The 21,231-nt window shown below is 40.9% G+C and overlaps 2 protein-coding genes across 2 annotated transcripts in view; one reads left to right on the forward strand and one right to left on the reverse strand.

The window, feature by feature from the left end:
• pmela (premelanosome protein a) overlaps window positions 1-8,861 on the forward strand; it is a gene marked incomplete at its 5' end in the record, with an annotated part of 42,350 nt that extends 33,489 nt beyond the window's left edge. The window contains one exon of the mRNA XM_079490589.1: window positions 7,996-8,861. Coding sequence (XP_079346715.1) covers window positions 7,996-8,137 — 142 coding nt within the window. The 3' untranslated portion in view covers window positions 8,138-8,861. The remainder of the gene's footprint in view (window positions 1-7,995) is intronic.
• A 2,632-nt stretch (window positions 8,862-11,493) lies between these two features.
• Window positions 11,494-21,231, reverse strand: part of LOC306913778 (tubulin alpha chain-like) — a gene marked incomplete at its 5' end in the record, with an annotated part of 10,224 nt that continues 486 nt past the window's right edge. Inside the window, 3 exons of the mRNA XM_079490590.1 lie at window positions 11,494-13,190; window positions 17,103-17,381; window positions 18,489-18,737. Coding sequence (XP_079346716.1) covers window positions 12,891-13,190; window positions 17,103-17,381; window positions 18,489-18,737 — 828 coding nt within the window. The 3' untranslated portion in view covers window positions 11,494-12,890. The remainder of the gene's footprint in view (window positions 13,191-17,102; window positions 17,382-18,488; window positions 18,738-21,231) is intronic.

Genomic DNA, 21,231 nt, shown 5'->3' on the forward strand with positions numbered 1-21,231 from the left:
GTTTTATTAGTGTGAGGTACTAATGGAACATTATACCTCCTGGTTTTATTAGCATGAGGTACTAATGGAACATTATACCTCCTGGTTTTATTAGCATGAGGTACTAATGGAACATTATACCTCCTGGTTTTATTAGCGTGAGGTACTAATGGAACATTATACCTCCTGGTTTTATTATTATGAGGTACTAATGGAACATTATACCTCCTGGTTTTATTAGCATGAGGTACTAATGGAACATTATACCTCCTGGTTTTATTAGCATGAGGTACTAATGGAACATTATACCTCCTGGTTTTATTAGTGTGAGGTACTAATGGAACATTATACCTCCTGGTTTTATTATTATGAGGTACTAATGGAACATTATACCTCCTGGTTTTATTATTATGAGGTACTAATGGAACATTATACCTCCCGGTTTTATTAGCATGAGGTACTAATGGAACATTATACCTCCTGGTTTTATTATTATGAGGTACTAATGGAACATTATACCTCCTGGTTTTATTATTATGAGGTACTAATGGAACATTATACCTCCTGGTTTTATTATTATGAGGTACTAATGGAACATTATACCTCCCGGTTTTATTAGCATGAGGTACTAATGGAACATTATACCTCCTGGTTTTATTATTATGAGGTACTAATGGAACATTATACCTCCTGGTTTTATTAGTGTGAGGTACTAATGGAACATTATACCTCCTGGTTTTATTAGCGTGAGGTACTAATGGAACATTATACCTCCCGGTTTTATTAGCATGAGGTACTAATGGAACATTATACCTCCTGGTTTTATTAGCATGAGGTACTAATGGAACATTATACCTCCTGGTTTTATTAGCATGAGGTACTAATGGAACATTATACCTCCTGGTTTTATTAGCATGAGGTACTAATGGAACATTATACCTCCTGGTTTTATTAGCGTGAGGTACTAATGGAACATTATACCTCCTGGTTTTATTAGTGTGAGGTACTAATGGAACATTATACCTCCTGGTTTTATTAGTGTGAGGTACTAATGGAACATTATACCTCCTGGTTTTATTAGCGTGAGGTACTAATGGAACATTATACCTCCTGGTTTTATTAGCGTGAGGTACTAATGGAACATTATACCTCCTGGTTTTATTAGCGTGAGGTACTAATGGAACATTATACCTCCTGGTTTTATTAGTGTGAGGTACTAATGGAACATTATACCTCCTGGTTTTATTATTATGAGGTACTAATGGAACATTATACCTCCTGGTTTTATTATTATGAGGTACTAATGGAACATTATACCTCCTGGTTTTATTATTATGAGGTACTAATGGAACATTATACCTCCTGGTTTTATTAGTGTGAGGTACTAATGGAACATTATACCTCCTGGTTTTATTAGTGTGAGGTACTAATGGAACATTATACCTCCTGGTTTTATTAGCATGAGGTACTAATGGAACATTATACCTCCTGGTTTTATTAGCGTGAGGTACTAATGGAACATTATACCTCCTGGTTTTATTAGTGTGAGGTACTAATGGAACATTATACCTCCAGGTTTTATTAGCGTGAGGTACTAATGGAACATTATACCTCCTGGTTTTATTAGTGTGAGGTACTAATGGAACATTATACCTCCTGGTTTTATTAGCGTGAGGTACTAATGGAACATTATACCTCCTGGTTTTATTAGTGTGAGGTACTAATGGAACATTATACCTCCTGGTTTTATTAGTGTGAGGTACTAATGGAACATTATACCTCCTGGTTTTATTAGCATGAGGTACTAATGGAACATTATACCTCCTGGTTTTATTAGCATGAGGTACTAATGGAACATTATACCTCCTGGTTTTATTAGTGTGAGGTACTAATTGAACATTATACCTCCCGGTTTTATTAGCATGAGGTACTAATGGAACATTATACCTCCTGGTTTTATTAGTGTGAGGTACTAATGGAACATTATACCTCCTGGTTTTATTAGCGTGAGGTACTAATGGAACATTATACCTCCTGGTTTTATTAGTGTGAGGTACTAATTGAACATTATACCTCCCGGTTTTATTAGCATGAGGTACTAATGGAACATTATACCTCCTGGTTTTATTAGTGTGAGGTACTAATGGAACATTATACCTCCTGGTTTTATTAGTGTGAGGTACTAATGGAACATTATACCTCCTGGTTGTATTAGCATGAGGTACTAATGGAACATTATACCTCCTGGTTTTATTAGCATGAGGTACTAATGGAACATTATACCTCCTGGTTTTATTAGCATGAGGTACTAATGGAACATTATACCTCCTGGTTTTATTAGTGTGAGGTACTAATGGAACATTATACCTCCTGGTTTTATTAGCGTGAGGTACTAATGGAACATTATACCTCCTGGTTTTATTAGTGTGAGGTACTAATGGAACATTATACCTCCTGGTTTTATTAGCATGAGGTACTAATGGAACATTATACCTCCTGGTTTTATTAGTGTGAGGTACTAATGGAACATTATACCTCCTGGTTTTATTAGTGTGAGGTACTAATGGAACATTATACCTCCTGGTTTTATTAGCATGAGGTACTAATGGAACATTATACCTCCTGGTTTTATTAGCGTGAGGTACTAATGGAACATTATACCTCCTGGTTTTATTAGTGTGAGGTACTAATGGAACATTATACCTCCTGGTTTTATTAGTGTGAGGTACTAATGGAACATTATACCTCCTGGTTTTATTAGCATGAGGTACTAATGGAACATTATACCTCCTGGTTTTATTAGCGTGAGGTACTAATGGAACATTATACCTCCTGGTTTTATTATTATGAGGTACTAATGGAACATTATACCTCCTGGTTTTATTAGTGTGAGGTACTAATGGAACATTATACCTCCTGGTTTTATTAGTGTGAGGTACTAATGGAACATTATACCTCCTGGTTTTATTAGTGTGAGGTACTAATGGAACATTATACCTCCTGGTTTTATTAGCGTGAGGTACTAATGGAACATTATACCTCCTGGTTTTATTAGTGTGAGGTACTAATGGAACATTATACCTCCTGGTTTTATTAGTGTGAGGTACTAATGGAACATTATACCTCCTGGTTTTATTAGCATGAGGTACTAATGGAACATTATACCTCCTGGTTTTATTAGCGTGAGGTACTAATGGAACATTATACCTCCTGGTTTTATTATTATGAGGTACTAATGGAACATTATACCTCCTGGTTTTATTAGCGTGAGGTACTAATGGAACATTATACCTCCTGGTTTTATTAGTGTGAGGTACTAATGGAACATTATACCTCCTGGTTTTATTAGTGCGAGGTACTAATGGAACATTATACCTCCTGGTTTTATTAGCGCGAGGTACTAATGGAACATTATACCTCCTGGTTTTATTAGTGTGAGGTACTAATGGAACATTATACCTCCTGGTTTTATTAGCATGAGGTACTAATGGAACATTATACCTCCTGGTTTTATTAGCATGAGGTACTAATGGAACATTATACCTCCTGGTTTTATTAGTGTGAGGTACTAATGGAACATTATACCTCCTGGTTTTATTAGTGTGAGGTACTAATGGAACATTATACCTCCTGGTTTTATTAGCATGAGGTACTAATGGAACATTATACCTCCTGGTTTTATTAGTGTGAGGTACTAATGGAACATTATACCTCCTGGTTTTATTAGTGTGAGGTACTAATGGAACATTATACCTCCTGGTTTTATTAGTGTGAGGTACTAATGGAACATTATACCTCCTGGTTTTATTAGTGTGAGGTACTAATGGAACATTATACCTCCTGGTTTTATTAGCATGAGGTACTAATGGAACATTATACCTCCTGGTTTTATTAGCATGAGGTACTAATGGAACATTATACCTCCTGGTTTTATTAGCATGAGGTACTAATGGAACATTATACCTCCTGGTTTTATTAGCATGAGGTACTAATGGAACATTATACCTCCTGGTTTTATTAGTGTGAGGTACTAATGGAACATTATACCTCCTGGTTTTATTAGTGCGAGGTACTAATGGAACATTATACCTCCTGGTTTTATTAGCGCGAGGTACTAATGGAACATTATACCTCCTGGTTTTATTAGTGTGAGGTACTAATGGAACATTATACCTCCTGGTTTTATTAGCATGAGGTACTAATGGAACATTATACCTCCTGGTTTTATTAGTGTGAGGTACTAATGGAACATTATACCTCCTGGTTTTATTAGTGTGAGGTACTAATGGAACATTATACCTCCTGGTTTTATTAGTGTGAGGTACTAATGGAACATTATACCTCCTGGTTTTATTAGTGTGAGGTACTAATGGAACATTATACCTCCTGGTTTTATTAGCATGAGGTACTAATGGAACATTATACCTCCTGGTTTTATTAGCATGAGGTACTAATGGAACATTATACCTCCTGGTTTTATTAGCATGAGGTACTAATGGAACATTATACCTCCTGGTTTTATTAGCATGAGGTACTAATGGAACATTATACCTCCTGGTTTTATTAGCATGAGGTACTAATGGAACATTATACCTCCTGGTTTTATTAGTGTGAGGTACTAATGGAACATTATACCTCCTGGTTTTATTAGTGCGAGGTACTAATGGAACATTATACCTCCTGGTTTTATTAGCGCGAGGTACTAATGGAACATTATACCTCCTGGTTTTATTAGTGTGAGGTACTAATGGAACATTATACCTCCTGGTTTTATTAGCATGAGGTACTAATGGAACATTATACCTCCTGGTTTTATTAGCATGAGGTACTAATGGAACATTATACCTCCTGGTTTTATTAGTGTGAGGTACTAATGGAACATTATACCTCCTGGTTTTATTAGTGTGAGGTACTAATGGAACATTATACCTCCTGGTTTTATTAGCATGAGGTACTAATGGAACATTATACCTCCTGGTTTTATTAGTGTGAGGTACTAATGGAACATTATACCTCCTGGTTTTATTAGTGTGAGGTACTAATGGAACATTATACCTCCTGGTTTTATTAGTGTGAGGTACTAATGGAACATTATACCTCCTGGTTTTATTAGTGTGAGGTACTAATGGAACATTATACCTCCTGGTTTTATTAGTGTGAGGTACTAATGGAACATTATACCTCCTGGTTTTATTAGTGTGAGGTACTAATGGAACATTATACCTCCTGGTTTTATTAGCATGAGGTACTAATGGAACATTATACCTCCTGGTTTTATTAGCATGAGGTACTAATGGAACATTATACCTCCTGGTTTTATTATTATGAGGTACTAATGGAACATTATACCTCCTGGTTTTATTAGCATGAGGTACTAATGGAACATTATACCTCCTGGTTTTATTAGTGTGAGGTACTAATGGAACATTATACCTCCTGGTTTTATTAGTGTGAGGTACTAATGGAACATTATACCTCCTGGTTTTATTAGCATGAGGTACTAATGGAACATTATACCTCCTGGTTTTATTAGCATGAGGTACTAATGGAACATTATACCTCCAGGTTTTATTAGCATGAGGTACTAATGGAACATTATACCTCCTGGTTTTATTAGCATGAGGTACTAATGGAACATTATACCTCCAGGTTTTATTAGTGTGAGGTACTAATGGAACATTATACCTCCTGGTTTTATTAGCATGAGGTACTAATGGAACATTATACCTCCAGGTTTTATTAGCGTGAGGTACTAATGGAACATTATACCTCCTGGTTTTATTAGCGTGAGGTACTAATGGAACATTATACCTCCTGGTTTTATTAGTGTGAGGTACTAATGGAACATTATACCTCCTGGTTTTATTAGTGTGAGGTACTAATGGAACATTATACCTCCTGGTTTTATTAGCGTGAGGTACTAATGGAACATTATACCTCCTGGTTTTATTAGCGTGAGGTACTAATGGAACATTATACCTCCTGGTTTTATTAGCGTGAGGTACTAATGGAACATTATACCTCCTGGTTTTATTAGCGTGAGGTACTAATGGAACATTATACCTCCTGGTTTTATTAGCATGAGGTACTAATGGAACATTATACCTCCTGGTTTTATTAGTGTGAGGTACTAATGGAACATTATACCTCCTGGTTTTATTAGCATGAGGTACTAATGGAACATTATACCTCCAGGTTTTATTAGTGTGAGGTACTAATGGAACATTATACCTCCTGGTTTTATTAGCGTGAGGTACTAATGGAACATTATACCTCCTGGTTTTATTAGCGTGAGGTACTAATGGAACATTATACCTCCTGGTTTTATTAGCGTGAGGTACTAATGGAACATTATACCTCCTGGTTTTATTAGCGTGAGGTACTAATGGAACATTATACCTCCTGGTTTTATTAGCGTGAGGTACTAATGGAACATTATACCTCCTGGTTTTATTATTATGAGGTACTAATGGAACATTATACCTCCTGGTTTTATTAGCATGAGGTACTAATGGAACATTATACCTCCTGGTTTTATTAGTGTGAGGTACTAATGGAACATTATACCTCCTGGTTTTATTAGCGTGAGGTACTAATGGAACATTATACCTCCTGGTTTTATTAGTGTGAGGTACTAATGGAACATTATACCTCCTGGTTTTATTAGCGTGAGGTACTAATGGAACATTATACCTCCTGGTTTTATTAGCATGAGGTACTAATGGAACATTATACCTCCTGGTTTTATTAGTGTGAGGTACTAATGGAACATTATACCTCCTGGTTTTATTAGCGTGAGGTACTAATGGAACATTATACCTCCTGGTTTTATTAGCATGAGGTACTAATGGAACATTATACCTCCTGGTTTTATTAGTGTGAGGTACTAATGGAACATTATACCTCCTGGTTTTATTAGTGTGAGGTACTAATGGAACATTATACCTCCTGGTTTTATTAGTGTGAGGTACTAATGGAACATTATACCTCCTGGTTTTATTAGTGTGAGGTACTAATGGAACATTATACCTCCTGGTTTTATTAGCGTGAGGTACTAATGGAACATTATACCTCCTGGTTTTATTAGCATGAGGTACTAATGGAACATTATACCTCCTGGTTTTATTAGTGTGAGGTACTAATGGAACATTATACCTCCTGGTTTTATTAGCATGAGGTACTAATGGAACATTATACCTCCTGGTTTTATTAGCATGAGGTACTAATGGAACATTATACCTCCTGGTTTTATTAGCGTGAGGTACTAATGGAACATTATACCTCCTGGTTTTATTAGTGTGAGGTACTAATGGAACATTATACCTCCTGGTTTTATTAGTGTGAGGTACTAATGGAACATTATACCTCCTGGTTTTATTAGTGTGAGGTACTAATGGAACATTATACCTCCTGGTTTTATTAGTGTGAGGTACTAATGGAACATTATACCTCCTGGTTTTATTAGCATGAGGTACTAATGGAACATTATACCTCCTGGTTTTATTAGTGTGAGGTACTAATGGAACATTATACCTCCCGGTTTTGGGGGGGAATGGAAGGCGTGGCTTTTCAGAGTAAAATCTGCCTCATCTGCTGGGCGCTCTAGCGCCTTTATTTTGACACAAACTAAGGCACGAAAAAAGTATCGGGACATCATAATAAGTAGGGATGTCCAGATACACCTTTTTCGTGTTAGCCGATACCAATAACGAATACCGATACCAGTGTCGTGATATCTAGCTATATATCTCGTGTTGTGTTTATAACAGACTCCTCACTCATATGTCCACTTGCAGTTTGGGCAACTCCAAAGCAAACTCCACATGATGCCCCAACATTATATTTACCTGCTATAGTGTCAACCCCTTCCTTACCCCTGTGTCGGATCGCTGGTTAGACTGGCATATTCACTGATACCGATATGACCTGATATGACCAAATAAGGGCCGATCCGATACTTGGACATCTCTTATAATAAGTGTTGAGTCACTTATACATTCCTATTGTTTCCGACAGGAGGCTGAAGCAGTACCACCCGCTGCCAGAGGAGGGCGCCAGCAGCACCTCGGTGATCACATCAGTTCCTCTGCTGTTGTGGAACCTGCTCAGTCGCCAGTCACCTGGGGAGAGTCGCCCCCTGCTGGGCAGAGTGGTGTAACACACACCACACCGCCCCCTGCTGGGCAGAGTGGTGTAACACACACCACACCGCCCCCTGCTGGGCAGAGTGGTGTGATACACGCCACCGTTGGGGAAAAAAGATTCCAGTTGGTGGAAGCGTGGGGCAGAAACCTGTTATCTCCATATTCTAACTTTGCGTTAGAATAGAGTAAATTAACGTCCCTAATATATACTTTATAATACAGTATATATATACTTAAAATATAGTATATATATACTATACTTTATAAAACTACAGCGTCAACAACAGCAGATCCACCAGCTTGTAGATCTGCTATTTGTAGTTTTTCTTTTTCAATTTGAATCCTGAAAAGTAGGTTTGGAGTTATAGGACATAATGTAGTTTAATGAGGTTTAATGACATAATGAGGTTTCAGCCCCACAGAGAAGATATGTTTTGTTTTTACTTACACTGAGGCTCCATTTACACTGGCAGCCAATCAGATCTGAGCCACATCCAGACTGGAATCTGATTTGTTTTAATACGTCTAAGAGCAGACAGGTCAAGCCAGGTTGAGCCTCATTCAGAGGTGGTTTCACATCTGATTTCAGGAGATCCGTCTCAGTCTGAACGCAGTAACCTGATATAAATCAGGATTCTGTGTGACTCGTTTGTGTTTAGACTTATTTAAACAAATCCAATCTGGATGGATCTGAACACAGACCTGATCCAGACTGGATTCAGCTGTGGTCAGTGTGAACGGTCGGGGAAAAAGATCAGATTTGAGAAATAAATCTGATTAGTTTTATTGGATTTGACTGGATTTGACTGCAGTCTAAATGAGGCCTGAATGTACTTCTCTCTCTCTCTCCACCTCTGGACTCTTCACATCATACACTTCACATCCACCTCCACAAGCACACACGCACGCACGCACGCACGCACGCACGCACGCACGCACGCACGCACGCACACACACTAAACCAGTGGTTCTCAAACTTCTTCAGGACCCCCAAAACGAGGCTGCTGCGGACCCCCATCTCAAAGGACCCCCATCTCAAAAGGATTTAGAAGTTTTTAGAAACCATAAATAATGAAAACACATTGAGGTGTATAAGAATTCAACTTGTTGAAATAAAAGTGAAATAAACATTCTGGGAAACCTGATGAGCGTTGATGAATAAAACAACATTCTGGGAACCTGATGAGTGTTGATGAATAAAACAACATTCTGGGAACCTGATGAGCGTTGATGAATAAAACAACATTCTGGGAACCTGATGAGTGTTGATGAATAAAACAACATTCTGGGGAACCTGATGAGCGTTGATGAATAAAACAACATTCTGGGGAACCTGATGAGTGTTGATGAATAAAACAACATTCTGGGGAACCTGATGAGCGTTGATGAATAAAACAACATTCTGGGAACCTGATGAGTGTTGATGAATAAAACAACATTCTGGGGAACCTGATGAGTGTTGATGAATAAAACAACATTCTGGGGAACCTGATGAGTGTTGATGAATAAAACAACATTCTGGGGAACCTGATGAGCGTTGATGAATAAAACAACATTCTGGGGAACCTGATGAGTGTTGATGAATAAAACAACATTCTGGGGAACCTGATGAGTGTTGATGAATAAAACAACATTCTGGGGAACCTGATGAGTGTTGATGAATAAAACAACATTCTGGGGAACCTGATGAGTGTTGATGAATAAAACAACATTCCGGGGAACCTGATGAGTGTTGATGAATAAAACAACATTCTGGGGAACCTGATGAGTTGAATAAATGTCTCTCATTTGTGACAAAGAGAATATATTTATTTTTGACCTGCACTTTTTTTCTATTTAAAGGCACTATTAAATATAAATTATATGTAAAATGTAATAAATTATTTCTTTACTACTTATAGCCTATTAATAGCGTGTTGTAACTAATCCCAATGTACACATTGAATGTGCCAATATCAGTATTTTTCATATTTACAGGCCTAAAATAAATATAACTTTCTTGATCATTATAATGTGGACATTTCTTTTCTCATCTCTAACTGATATGTATGGGTCGCTGCCTGGCTCAAGGGCAGTGATGATCCAAGGAATACATCCGACAACCACAACACAATAGTCCCTCTAACCACAAGGCCACCAGCTCAGTGGCCTTGTGGTTAGAGTGTCCGCCCTGAAACTGGGAGGTCAGGGGTTCGATCCCCGGCCGGGTCATACCAAAGACTGTAAAAATGGGACCCAATGCCTCCCTGCTTGACACTCAGCATCAAAGGGTTGGATTGGGGGTCAAATCTACTAATCAAATGATTCCCGAGCGCGGCGCACGCTGCAGCTCACCGCTCCTTGGCTGCAGCTCACCGCTCCAAGAGATGGGTCAAATGCGGAGAACAAATTTCACTGCGGTAACGTGTGACAAAAATCGTATGACTTTGACTTTGACTCTGTCGAGTGAAAACCTCCATGTCCAAAACGTCTGCGAGCTTGTAGATCAGATATTTTTTTGCTACTTTTGAATTAGAATCCCGAAAAGTGAGGTTTTTCTCTCCACCTGATAGAGACGATATGCTGTATATTATATGACACCAACGTTTTGTATGAAAATAAAATGTAATTAGGCATGTAACGATTCACTCAACTCACGATACGATTCGTATCACGATATGAGGTTCACGATACGATTTTTCACGATATTAAAAAAATATATATTTTAAAGAAAAATTACCGTTTTTTTAATTTTATATAATTTATCTTCCCCCTGAGATTTTTTATTTAACTACATTGCAAAAGAAGTAGCATTACTTTTGACAGTGCAGAAACATAATTGCCTTCCTTGATGAGCATCAACGACCATCATCACCTGGGCACAGTCACAGACACACACAGCTCCCCTCTACAGTCACAGACACACACAGCTCCCCTCTACAGTCACAGACACACACAGCTCCCCTCTACAGTCACAGACACACACAGCTCCCCTCTACAGTCAGACACACACAGCTCCCCTCTACAGACACACACAGCTCCCCTCTACAGTCACAGACACACACAGCTCCCCTCTACAGTGCTCTACTACTGAAAGTGACTATCATTTCTCTCCAAAAGCACTTGAATATGATGGAATATGACTAAAGCTCACATTTCACATCACACACTAGCCCCCCACCCCCCCCAAACATTTTGAAAATCGTTTTTTTTTATTTCAATTAATCGATTCATATCGTCGGGATTAATATCGATATACGATATATCGTTACATGCCTAGTCGTAATCTGAAAGTAGTCACTGCTAGCACCCAAACCAACAACCTGGACAAAGAAACATTTGCGCTCGTGTAAAAAGTTAATCTGTTTGAAGGAGAGACAGGAGTCTAGGGACATGTTTCACCACTTTATTGCATACAGTTACACACAGTGGCGAAAATAGGCTTCATCAGCCATTCTGATGGAAGAGATGGTTTTAAATAGGCTTCATCAGCCATTCTGATGGAAGAGATGGTTTTAAATAGGCTTCATCAGCCATTCTGATGGAAGAGATGGTTTTAAATAGGCTTCATCAGCCATTCTGATGGAAGAGATGGTTTTAAATAGGCTTCATCAGCCATTCTGATGGAAGAGATGGTTTTAAATAGGCTTCATCAGCCATTCTGATGGAAGAGATGGTTTTAAATAGGCTTCATCAGCCATTCTGATGGAAGAGATGGTTTTAAATAGGCTTCATCAGCCATTCTGATGGAAGAGATGGTTTTAAATAGGCTTCATCAGCCATTCTGATGGAAGAGATGGTTTTAAATAGGCTTCATCAGCCATTCTGATGGAAGAGATGGTTTTAAATAGGCTTCAGCCATTCTGATGGAAGAGATGGTTTTAAATAGGTTTCATCAGCCATTCTGATGGAAGAGATGGTTTTCTGAGTCTGGTGAAATCACGCCTGTAGTTTATACACATACACAGAAACAGGACTGTATAATTATCCAAACCATTAAAGATCTCAGTGATTAAGACTTAATTAATTAAAGTCATCAAACACGTAAACATCTCTGCATGTCAACGAACGACAATAACCTGAAACTAACCCTTCAACCATTTAGCCTTATATTAAACTAACCCTTCAACCATTTAGCCTTATATTAAACTAACCCTTCAACCATTTAGCCTTATATTAAACTAACCCTTCAACCATTTAGCCTTATATTAAACTAACCCTTCAACCATTTAGCCTTATATTAAACTAACCCTTCAACCATTTAGCCTTATATTAAACTAACCCTTCAACCATTTAGCCTTATATTAAACTAACCCTTCAACCACTTTAGCCTTATATTAAACTAACCCTTCAACCACTTTAGCCTTATATTAAACTAACCCTTCAACCATTTAGCCTTATATTAAACTAACCCTTCAACCACTTTAGCCTTATATTAAACTAACCCTTCAACCACTTTAGCCTTATATTAAACTAACCCTTCAACCATTTAGCCTTATATTAAACTAACCCTTCAACCATTTAGCCTTATATTAAACTAACCCTTCAACCACTTTAGCCTTATATTAAACTAACTCTTCAACCATTTAGCCTTATATTAAACTAACCCTTCAACCACTTTAGCCTTATATTAAAAAATAAAGAAAAACTTCCAAACATTTGTGAGCTTTTTAAACTGTAGATCTGCAGCTGTTTCTTTGGAAAATAATTGTGAAAGTTTTTTTATTTTATTTTTTTTGGGCCCAAACTGGGAGTTCCGGTGATGCCGTGGTGGGTTTTTACAAACATCTAGAACTCCTCTCCTTCCTCCTCGCCCTCTCCCTCGACGGAGTCAACGCCCACCTCCTCGTAATCCTTCTCCAGAGCCGCCATGTCCTCGCGGGCCTCCGAGAACTCGCCCTCCTCCATGCCCTCGCCCACGTACCAGTGGACGAACGCCCGCTTGGCGTACATCAGGTCGAACTTGTGGTCGAGGCGCGCCCAGGCCTCGGCGATGGCCGTGGTGTTGCTGAGCATGCACACGGCCCGCTGCACCTTCGCCAGGTCTCCACCGGGGACCACCGTGGGGGGCTGGTAGTTGATGCCCACCTGAAGAAGAAGAACAATGATAATAAATAAAACTATAACACCTCTCATGACATGAAACCCTAACCCTATTGGCCAGGTCTCCACCAGGCACCACCGTGGGGGGGCTGGTAGTTGATGCCCTATTGGCCAGGTCTCCACCAGGCACCACCGTGGGGGGGCTGGTAGTTGATGCCCTATTGGCCAGGTCTCCACCAGGCACCACCGTGGGGGGGCTGGTAGTTGATGCCCTATTGGCCAGGTCTCCACCAGGCACCACCGTGGGGGGGCTGGTAGTTGATGCCCTATTGGCCAGGTCTCCACCAGGCACCACCGTGGGGGGGCTGGTAGTTGATGCCCACCCTATTGGCCAGGTCTCCACCAGGCACCACCGTGGGGGGGCTGGTAGTTGATGCCCACCCTATTGGCCAGGTCTCCACCAGGCACCACCGTGGGGGGGCTGGTAGTTGATGCCCTATTGGCCAGGTCTCCACCAGGCACCACTGTGGGGGGGCTGGTAGTTCATGCCCTATTGGCCAGGTCTCCACCAGGCACCACCGTGGGGGGGCTGGTAGTTGATGCCCACCCTATTGGCCAGGTCTCCACCAGGCACCACCGTGGGGGGGCTGGTAGTTGATGCCCACCCTATTGGCCAGGTCTCCACCAGGCACCACCGTGGGGGGGCTGGTAGTTGATGCCCTATTGGCCAGGTCTCCACCAGGCACCACCGTGGGGGGGCTGGTAGTTGATGCCCTATTGACCAGGTCTCCACCAGGCACCACCGTGGGGGGGCTGGTAGTTGATGCCCACCCTATTGGCCAGGTCTCCACCAGGCACCACCGTGGGGGGCTGGTAGTTGATGCCCACCTTAACACTCCCATCGCCCAGGACAAAGTTCTTTGTCCTTTCTAATAGTAACGCCCAACGCTCATGACGAAGTTTATTGATATGAGAACGGATCGCATGGCTCCACAGCCTGGGAGCGCCTGTTGGGCAATCCTCGGTGACGCGCAAGAGTGAGACGTCATCGAAAGACTCCCTCCCCTGTTTAGCTGATGAAAACAAAAATCTGTGTTAGACGGCGCTCCGCGGTCCAGTCGCTAGTCGCGATAGATTTATTCGTGTCTCCCGTTGTTGTCGATCGACTCTAGAGTGGTGTGGCTATTGTTAGCTGCTACACACACATCAACACGGACCGGAAGTCCGTCCGGAAAAGGGGTCTGTGTTTATAAATCGAATGGGCGCTATAATGTAATGGATTAAATAACCCCGGGCAATTTTAATAAGAAGAAGAAGAAGAATGCTTTATTTGTATTAACCCATTTAGACCTGATACCAATTTTAAATCATGACAGTTTTCTGATAAACCTATGGATGTTAGTGTGCTCAACCTTTTTCATGTCAAGGACCCCCAGAATTATCTGTATTTGGCTGCGGACTCTAGCAGATCTACAAGCTCGTAGTGCCGCGCTATGAGCTTGTAGATCTGCTATTTTTAAATAACTAAAGCATAACATAATGCTCAAAACACCAAAAAGGGTCCCAAAATGCGTTAATGATAATAAATAAAACATTATTTGTACAGCATCTTCCATGACATGAAATGCAGCACAAAGTGTTTTACAGAGCAATAAAGAAAAAAGAAACACATAAGAAAACATTAAAATAATAGCAAAAAAAAGGCAGTGAAATAAGGTAAAACGGTGATGGACATGAATAACAACACAAACAGTTAAAAATCAACTAAAATCAAGAGTGTAGAAGTAGGTCTTGAGCTGTGCTTAGCTGTCTACAGAGGATGACTGTTCTAAGGTGTAATGGAGTTTATTCAAATGTAGGCCTACACCTACCATGTTGAGGACCAACACAGGTGTTTTTATTTGTCTGAACAGTATAGAACTAATTAATTTGTTTGCAACACCTGTTTGGTTAACTTCTCAACATGGCAGCTGAAGGACTGACTACACTACAGGCTGTAGAAGCAGAATACTGCTTCACCGTGTTTTATATGCCAATGTGTGACATGTAGACACATGGAGGAGGCCAGCTGTGGAGGACCTGAGGTCTGGGACATGTAGGCAGGCAGTCATATAGGTAGGAAGGTTTGGGACATGTAGACAGGCAGTCATAGAGGTAGGAAGGTTTGGGACATATTTAGGCAGGCAGTCATAGAGGTAGGAAGGTTTGGGACATATTTAGGCAGGCAGTCATAGAGGTAGGAAGGTTTGGGACATATTTAGGCAGGCAGTCATAGAGGTAGGAAGGTTTGGGACATATTTAGGCAGGCAGTCATAGAGGTAGGAAGGTTTGGGACATATTTAGGCAGGCAGTCAGAGGTAGGAAGGTTTGGGACATATGTAGGCAGGCAGTCATAGAGGTAGGAAGGTTTGGGACATATTTAGGCAGGCAGTCATAGAGGTAGGAAGGTTTGGGACATATTTAGGCAGGCAGTCATAGAGGTAGGAAGGTTTGGGACATATGTAGGCAGGCAGTCATAGAGGTAGGAAGGTTTGGGACATATTTAGGCAGGCAGTCATGGAGGTAGGAAGGTTTGGGACATATTTAGGCAGGCAGTCATGGAGGTAGGAAGGTTTGGGACATATTTAGGCAGGCAGTCATAGAGGTAGGAAGGTTTGGGACATATTTAGACAGGCAGTCATAGAGGTAGGAAGGTTTGGGACATATTTAGGCAGGCAGTCATGGAGGTAGGAAGGTTTGGGACATATTTAGGCAGGCAGTCATGGAGGTAGGAAGGTTTGGGACATATTTAGGCAGGCAGTCATAGAGGTAGGAAGGTTTGGGACATATTTAGGCAGGCAGTCATGGAGGTAGGAAGGTTTGGAAAACCAACCCGAAGCTAATGCAGTGAAGCTAATACTGGAGTAATGTTCTCTCATCTTAGTTTTAGTTAAAACTCTGGCTGCCGCATTTTGGACAAGATGTAAATCTGTCAGTTGTTTTCTTTGGCAGCTAAGCCAGAAAAAAGTGCATTGATCAGCATTTCGTCCAATGAGAGATTAGGCTCTTGTCGTATCTTATGGACACGAGACCATACAAAAATACTTAACCAAAACTTAACCAAAACGGGAGAGCGGAGATAATTGTGAGACGCAGCAGACAGAGTGATGTTCCTCAGAGATGTTTTATTTCAGAGTACACAGCAAAGCATACAGGCTCCTCCGGCGGCCTTACGCCGTCCCAGACTGACTGACTGACTGACATAGAAATCAACTAGCTTAAGTACAGTTTTACACAATACACATAGCTCCAGACAGCTGGCCCCCTAGATAGGTAGAGACCCTTAGAACCATTTACCATTTGATCAACCATTCCAACAGTGACCACTTTGAACCCATGTTTTAGCATTTGATTGCTCTAGGTGTGAGTGTGTGACTCAGGAACTGAACTCAAACAAAAGGCACTGAATCAGGCCATCCACACCCCGGGGGTCCCGAGCCAAGTGCTTGAAGTTTGAGACAAGCATCTCGGACCGACACCTCCAAATAGGATGAGCTAAAATAGGTCTACTGCATGTAAACACATGTCACATTTTGTAAGAGAACATGAGATATTGAAGAATTATGGATTTCAATATTCCACACTCTAATTCCTGCAATATTTATCAGATGAAAAAAAGGCAATCTTGCTAACATGACTTAATGTGTATTAAAATTCAGTTTAGAATCAATAATACCTTGAAGCCGGTGGGGCACCAGTCTTATAATCACAGTGCTCTTATATTGGGGACATTACGGTAGCTTGAAGCCAGTCGGACACCAGTCCTATAGTGCTGTTATATTCGTGACATTACGGTACCTTGAAGCCATGGGACACCAGTCTATGAACTGGATGCTCCTCTTGGTCTTGATGGTGGCTATATTAGGGACATTACGGTAGGGTTAGTGGTGTTATATTCGTGACATTACGGTAGCTTACCTTGAAGCCGGTGGGACACCAGTCTACGAACTGGATGCTCCTCTTGGTCTTGATGGTGGCGATGGCAGCGTTGACGTCTTTGGGCACCACGTCTCCGCGGTACAGCAGACAGCACGCCATGTACTTGCCGTGGCGCGGGTCGCACTTCACCATCTGATTGGCCGGCTCGAAGCAGGAGTTGGTGATCTCCGACACGGACAGCTGCTCGTGGTACGCCTTCTCTGTCGAGATGACCGGCGCGTAGGTGGCCAGGGGGAAGTGGATGCGAGGATAGGGCACCTACAGAGGAGGATAGAGAGGTTAATCTAACTAGTACAGGAGCGTAGGTAGCCAGGGGGAAGTGGATGTGTGGATAGGGCACCTACAGTATAGAGGAGAATAGAGAGATTAACTAACCCTATAGAGGAAGATAGAGAGGTTAATCTACCATAACTAACCCATATAGAGGAGCGTAGGTAGCCAGGGGGAAGTGGATGCGAGGGTATGGTACCTAGAGGAGCACAGGGAGATTCATCTACAGTAACTAACCCTACAGATGACCGGCGCGTAGGTGGCCAGGGGGAAGTGGATGCGAGGGTACGGTACCTTCAGTATAGAGGAGAATAGAGAGATGAACTAACCCTACAGAGGAGGATATGGGGTTAATCTAACTAATCTAACTAGTACAGGAGCGTAGGTGGCCAGGGGGAAGTGGATACGTGGATATGGTACCTAGTGGAGGATAGGGAGATTCATCTATTAATCTAATCTATTAATCTTGATTGATTGAAATATTTATTAACAGTTTGCAGAATTACAGTACATTTCAAGCACAAACTCAATACAAAGACGGACGACCCAATTAAGCATTACACTTGTTTACAAGAGGGTCCACCATGTTCAATTCATCAAAACATTTAGAGACAATTCATCAGTACAAATAGACACTTCTATATAGTCAAAGAACAGAACAAATAACTGTTCAAAGAACAGAACAGGAATTCATCATAAAACTAACCCTATCTAACCCTATACGGGAGCGTAGGTGGCCAGGGGGAAGTGGATGCGAGGGTACGGTACCTAGTGGAGGATAGGGAGATTAATCTAACTAACCCTACAGAGGAACATAGAACGGTGATTTCGCGCTAATTTATGTTCTAATGATTTAGCTAGGAGCGTCCGAGCCGGCGACCTTCGGGGTCGCCACAGCGGCCAAATCCATATGGCCACCATTAACAGCCTATATAAGGCAGCATGTTCTAAATGTCATTATGCTTTCAGTAGCATGTGAACGTGTCAAACTAGGGATTTGATAGTAGACACCTTTATGAACACATTGAAGAATGCTAGTGGTAAGCATTATTTTTTTCAGATTTCAACACATTTGTCTAACTTTCTCTGACTAACCAGGTTGGTCTGGAACTCGGTCAGGTCCACATTCAGCGCTCCGTCGAAGCGCAGCGAGGCCGTGATGGACGAGACGATCTGGCTGATGAGACGGTTGAGGTTGGTGTAGGACGGACGGTCGATGTCCAGGTTGCGGCGGCAGATGTCGTAGATGGCCTCGTTGTCCACCATGAAGGCACAGTCGGAGTGCTCCAGGGTGGTGTGGGTGGTCAGGATGGCGTTGTAGGGCTCCACCACGGCTGTGGACACCTGGGGAGGGTAGATGGTTAGATGGTTAGTTAGTGGAAGTTGATGGTTAGTTAGTGGATGTTGATGGTTAGATGGTTAGTTAGTGGATGTTGATGGTTAGTTAGTGGATGTTGATGGTTAGATGGTTAGTTAGTGGATGTTGATGGTTAGTTAGTGGATGTTGATGGTTAGATGGTTAGTTAGTGGATGTTGATGGTTAGTTAGTGGATGTTGATGGTTAGATGGTTAGTTAGTGGATGTTGATGGTTAGATGGTTAGTTAGTGGATGTTGATGGTTAGTTAGTGGATGTTGATGGTTAGATGGTTAGTTAGTGGATGTTGATGGTTAGTTAGTGGATGTTGATGGTTAGATGGTTAGTTAGTGGATGTTGATGGTTAGTTAGTGGATGTTGATGGTTAGATGGTTAGTTAGTGGATGTTGATGGTTAGTTAGTGGATGTTGATGGTTAGATGGTTAGTTAGTGGATGTTGATGGTTAGTTAGTGGATGTTGATGGTTAGATGGTTAGTTAGTGGATGTTGATGGTTAGTTAGTGGATGTTGATGGTTAGATGGTTAGTTAGCGGATGTTGATGGTTAGTTAGTGGATGTTGATGGTTAGTTAGTGGATGTTGATGGTTAGATGGTTAGTTAGTGGATGTTGATGGTTAGTTAGTGGATGTTGATGGTTAGATGGTTAGTTAGTGGATGTTGATGGTTAGATGGTTAGTTAGTGGATGTTGATGGTTAGTTAGTGGATGTTGATGGTTAGATGGTTAGTTAGTGGATGTTGATGGTTAGTTAGTGGATGTTGATGGTTAGATGGTTAGTTAGTGGATGTTGATGGTTAGATGGTTAGTTAGTGGATGTTGATGGTTAGTTAGTGGATGTTGATGGTTAGATGGTTAGTTAGTGGATGTTGATGGTTAGTTAGTGGATGTTGATGGTTAGATGGTTAGTTAGTGGATGTTGATGGTTAGTTAGTGGATGTTGATGGTTAGATGGTTAGTTAGTGGATGTTGATGGTTAGTTAGTGGATGTTGATGGTTAGATGGTTAGTTAGTGGATGTTGATGGTTAGATGGTTAGTTAGTGGATGTTGATGGTTAGTTAGTGGATGTTGATGGTTAGATGGTTAGTTAGTGGATGTTGATGGTTAGTTAGTGGATGTTGATGGTTAGATGGTTAGTTAGTGGATGTTGATGGTTAGTTAGTGGATGTTGATGGTTAGATGGTTAGTTAGTGGATGTTGATGGTTAGTTAGTGGATGTTGATGGTTAGATGGTTAGTTAGTGGATGTTGATGGTTAGATGGTTAGTTAGTGGATGTTGATGGTTAGTTAGTGGATGTTGATGGTTAGATGGTTAGTTAGTGGATGTTGATGGTTAGTTAGTGGATGTTGATGGTTAGATGGTTAGTTAGTGGATGTTGATGGTTAGTTAGTGGATGTTGATGGTTAGATGGTTAGTTAGTGGATGTTGATGGTTAGTTAGTGGATGTTGATGGTTAGATGGTTAGTTAGTGGATGTTGATGGTTAGATTGTTAGTTAGTGGATGTTGATGGTTAGTTAGTGGATGTTGATGGTTAGATGGTTAGTTAGTGGATGTTGATGGTTAGTTAGTGGATGTTGATGGTTAGATGGTTAGTTAGTGGATGTTGATGGTTAGTTAGTGGATGTTGATGGTTAGATGGTTAGTTAGTGGATGTTGATGGTTAGTTAGTGGATGTTGATGGTTAGATGGTTAGTTAGTGGATGTTGATGGTTAGATGGTTAGTTAGTGGATGTTGATGGTTAGTTAGTGGATGTTGATGGTTAGATGGTTAGTTAGTGGATGTTGATGGTTAGTTAGTGGATGTTGATGGTTAGATGGTTAGTTAGTGGATGTTGATGGTTAGATGGTTAGTTAGTGGATGTTGATGGTTAGTTAGTGGATGTTGATGGTTAGATGGTTAGTTAGTGGATGTTGATGGTTAGTTAGTGGATGTTGATGGTTGGATGGTTAGTTAGTGGATGTTGATGGTTAGATGGTTAGTTAGTGGATGTTGATGGTTAGTTAGTGGATGTTGATGGTTAGATGGTTAGTTAGTGGATGTTGATGGTTAGTTAGTGGATGTTGATGGTTAGATGGTTAGTTAGTGGATGTTGATGGTTAGTTAGTGGATGTTGATGGTTAGATGGTTAGTTAGTGGACACACCTGGGTAGATGGTAGATGGGTAGATGGTTAGATGGGTAGATGGGTAGATGGGTAGATGGGTAGATGGGTAGATGGGTAGATGGTTAGTTAGTGGATGTAGTAGATGGTTAGATGGGTAGATGGGTAGATGGGTAGATGGGGTAGATGGTAGATGGGTAGATGGGGTAGATGGTTAGATGGGTAGATGGTTAGATGGGTAGATGGTTAGTTAGTGGATGTAGTAGATGGTTAGATGGGTAGATGGGTAGATGGTTAGTTAGTGGATGTAGTAGATGGTTAGATGGGTAGATGGGTAGATGGTTAGTTAGTGGATGTAGTAG

Source organism: Electrona antarctica (genome assembly GCF_951216825.1).
Source record: "Electrona antarctica genome assembly, chromosome: 21".
Classification (NCBI taxonomy): domain Eukaryota; kingdom Metazoa; phylum Chordata; class Actinopteri; order Myctophiformes; family Myctophidae; genus Electrona; species Electrona antarctica.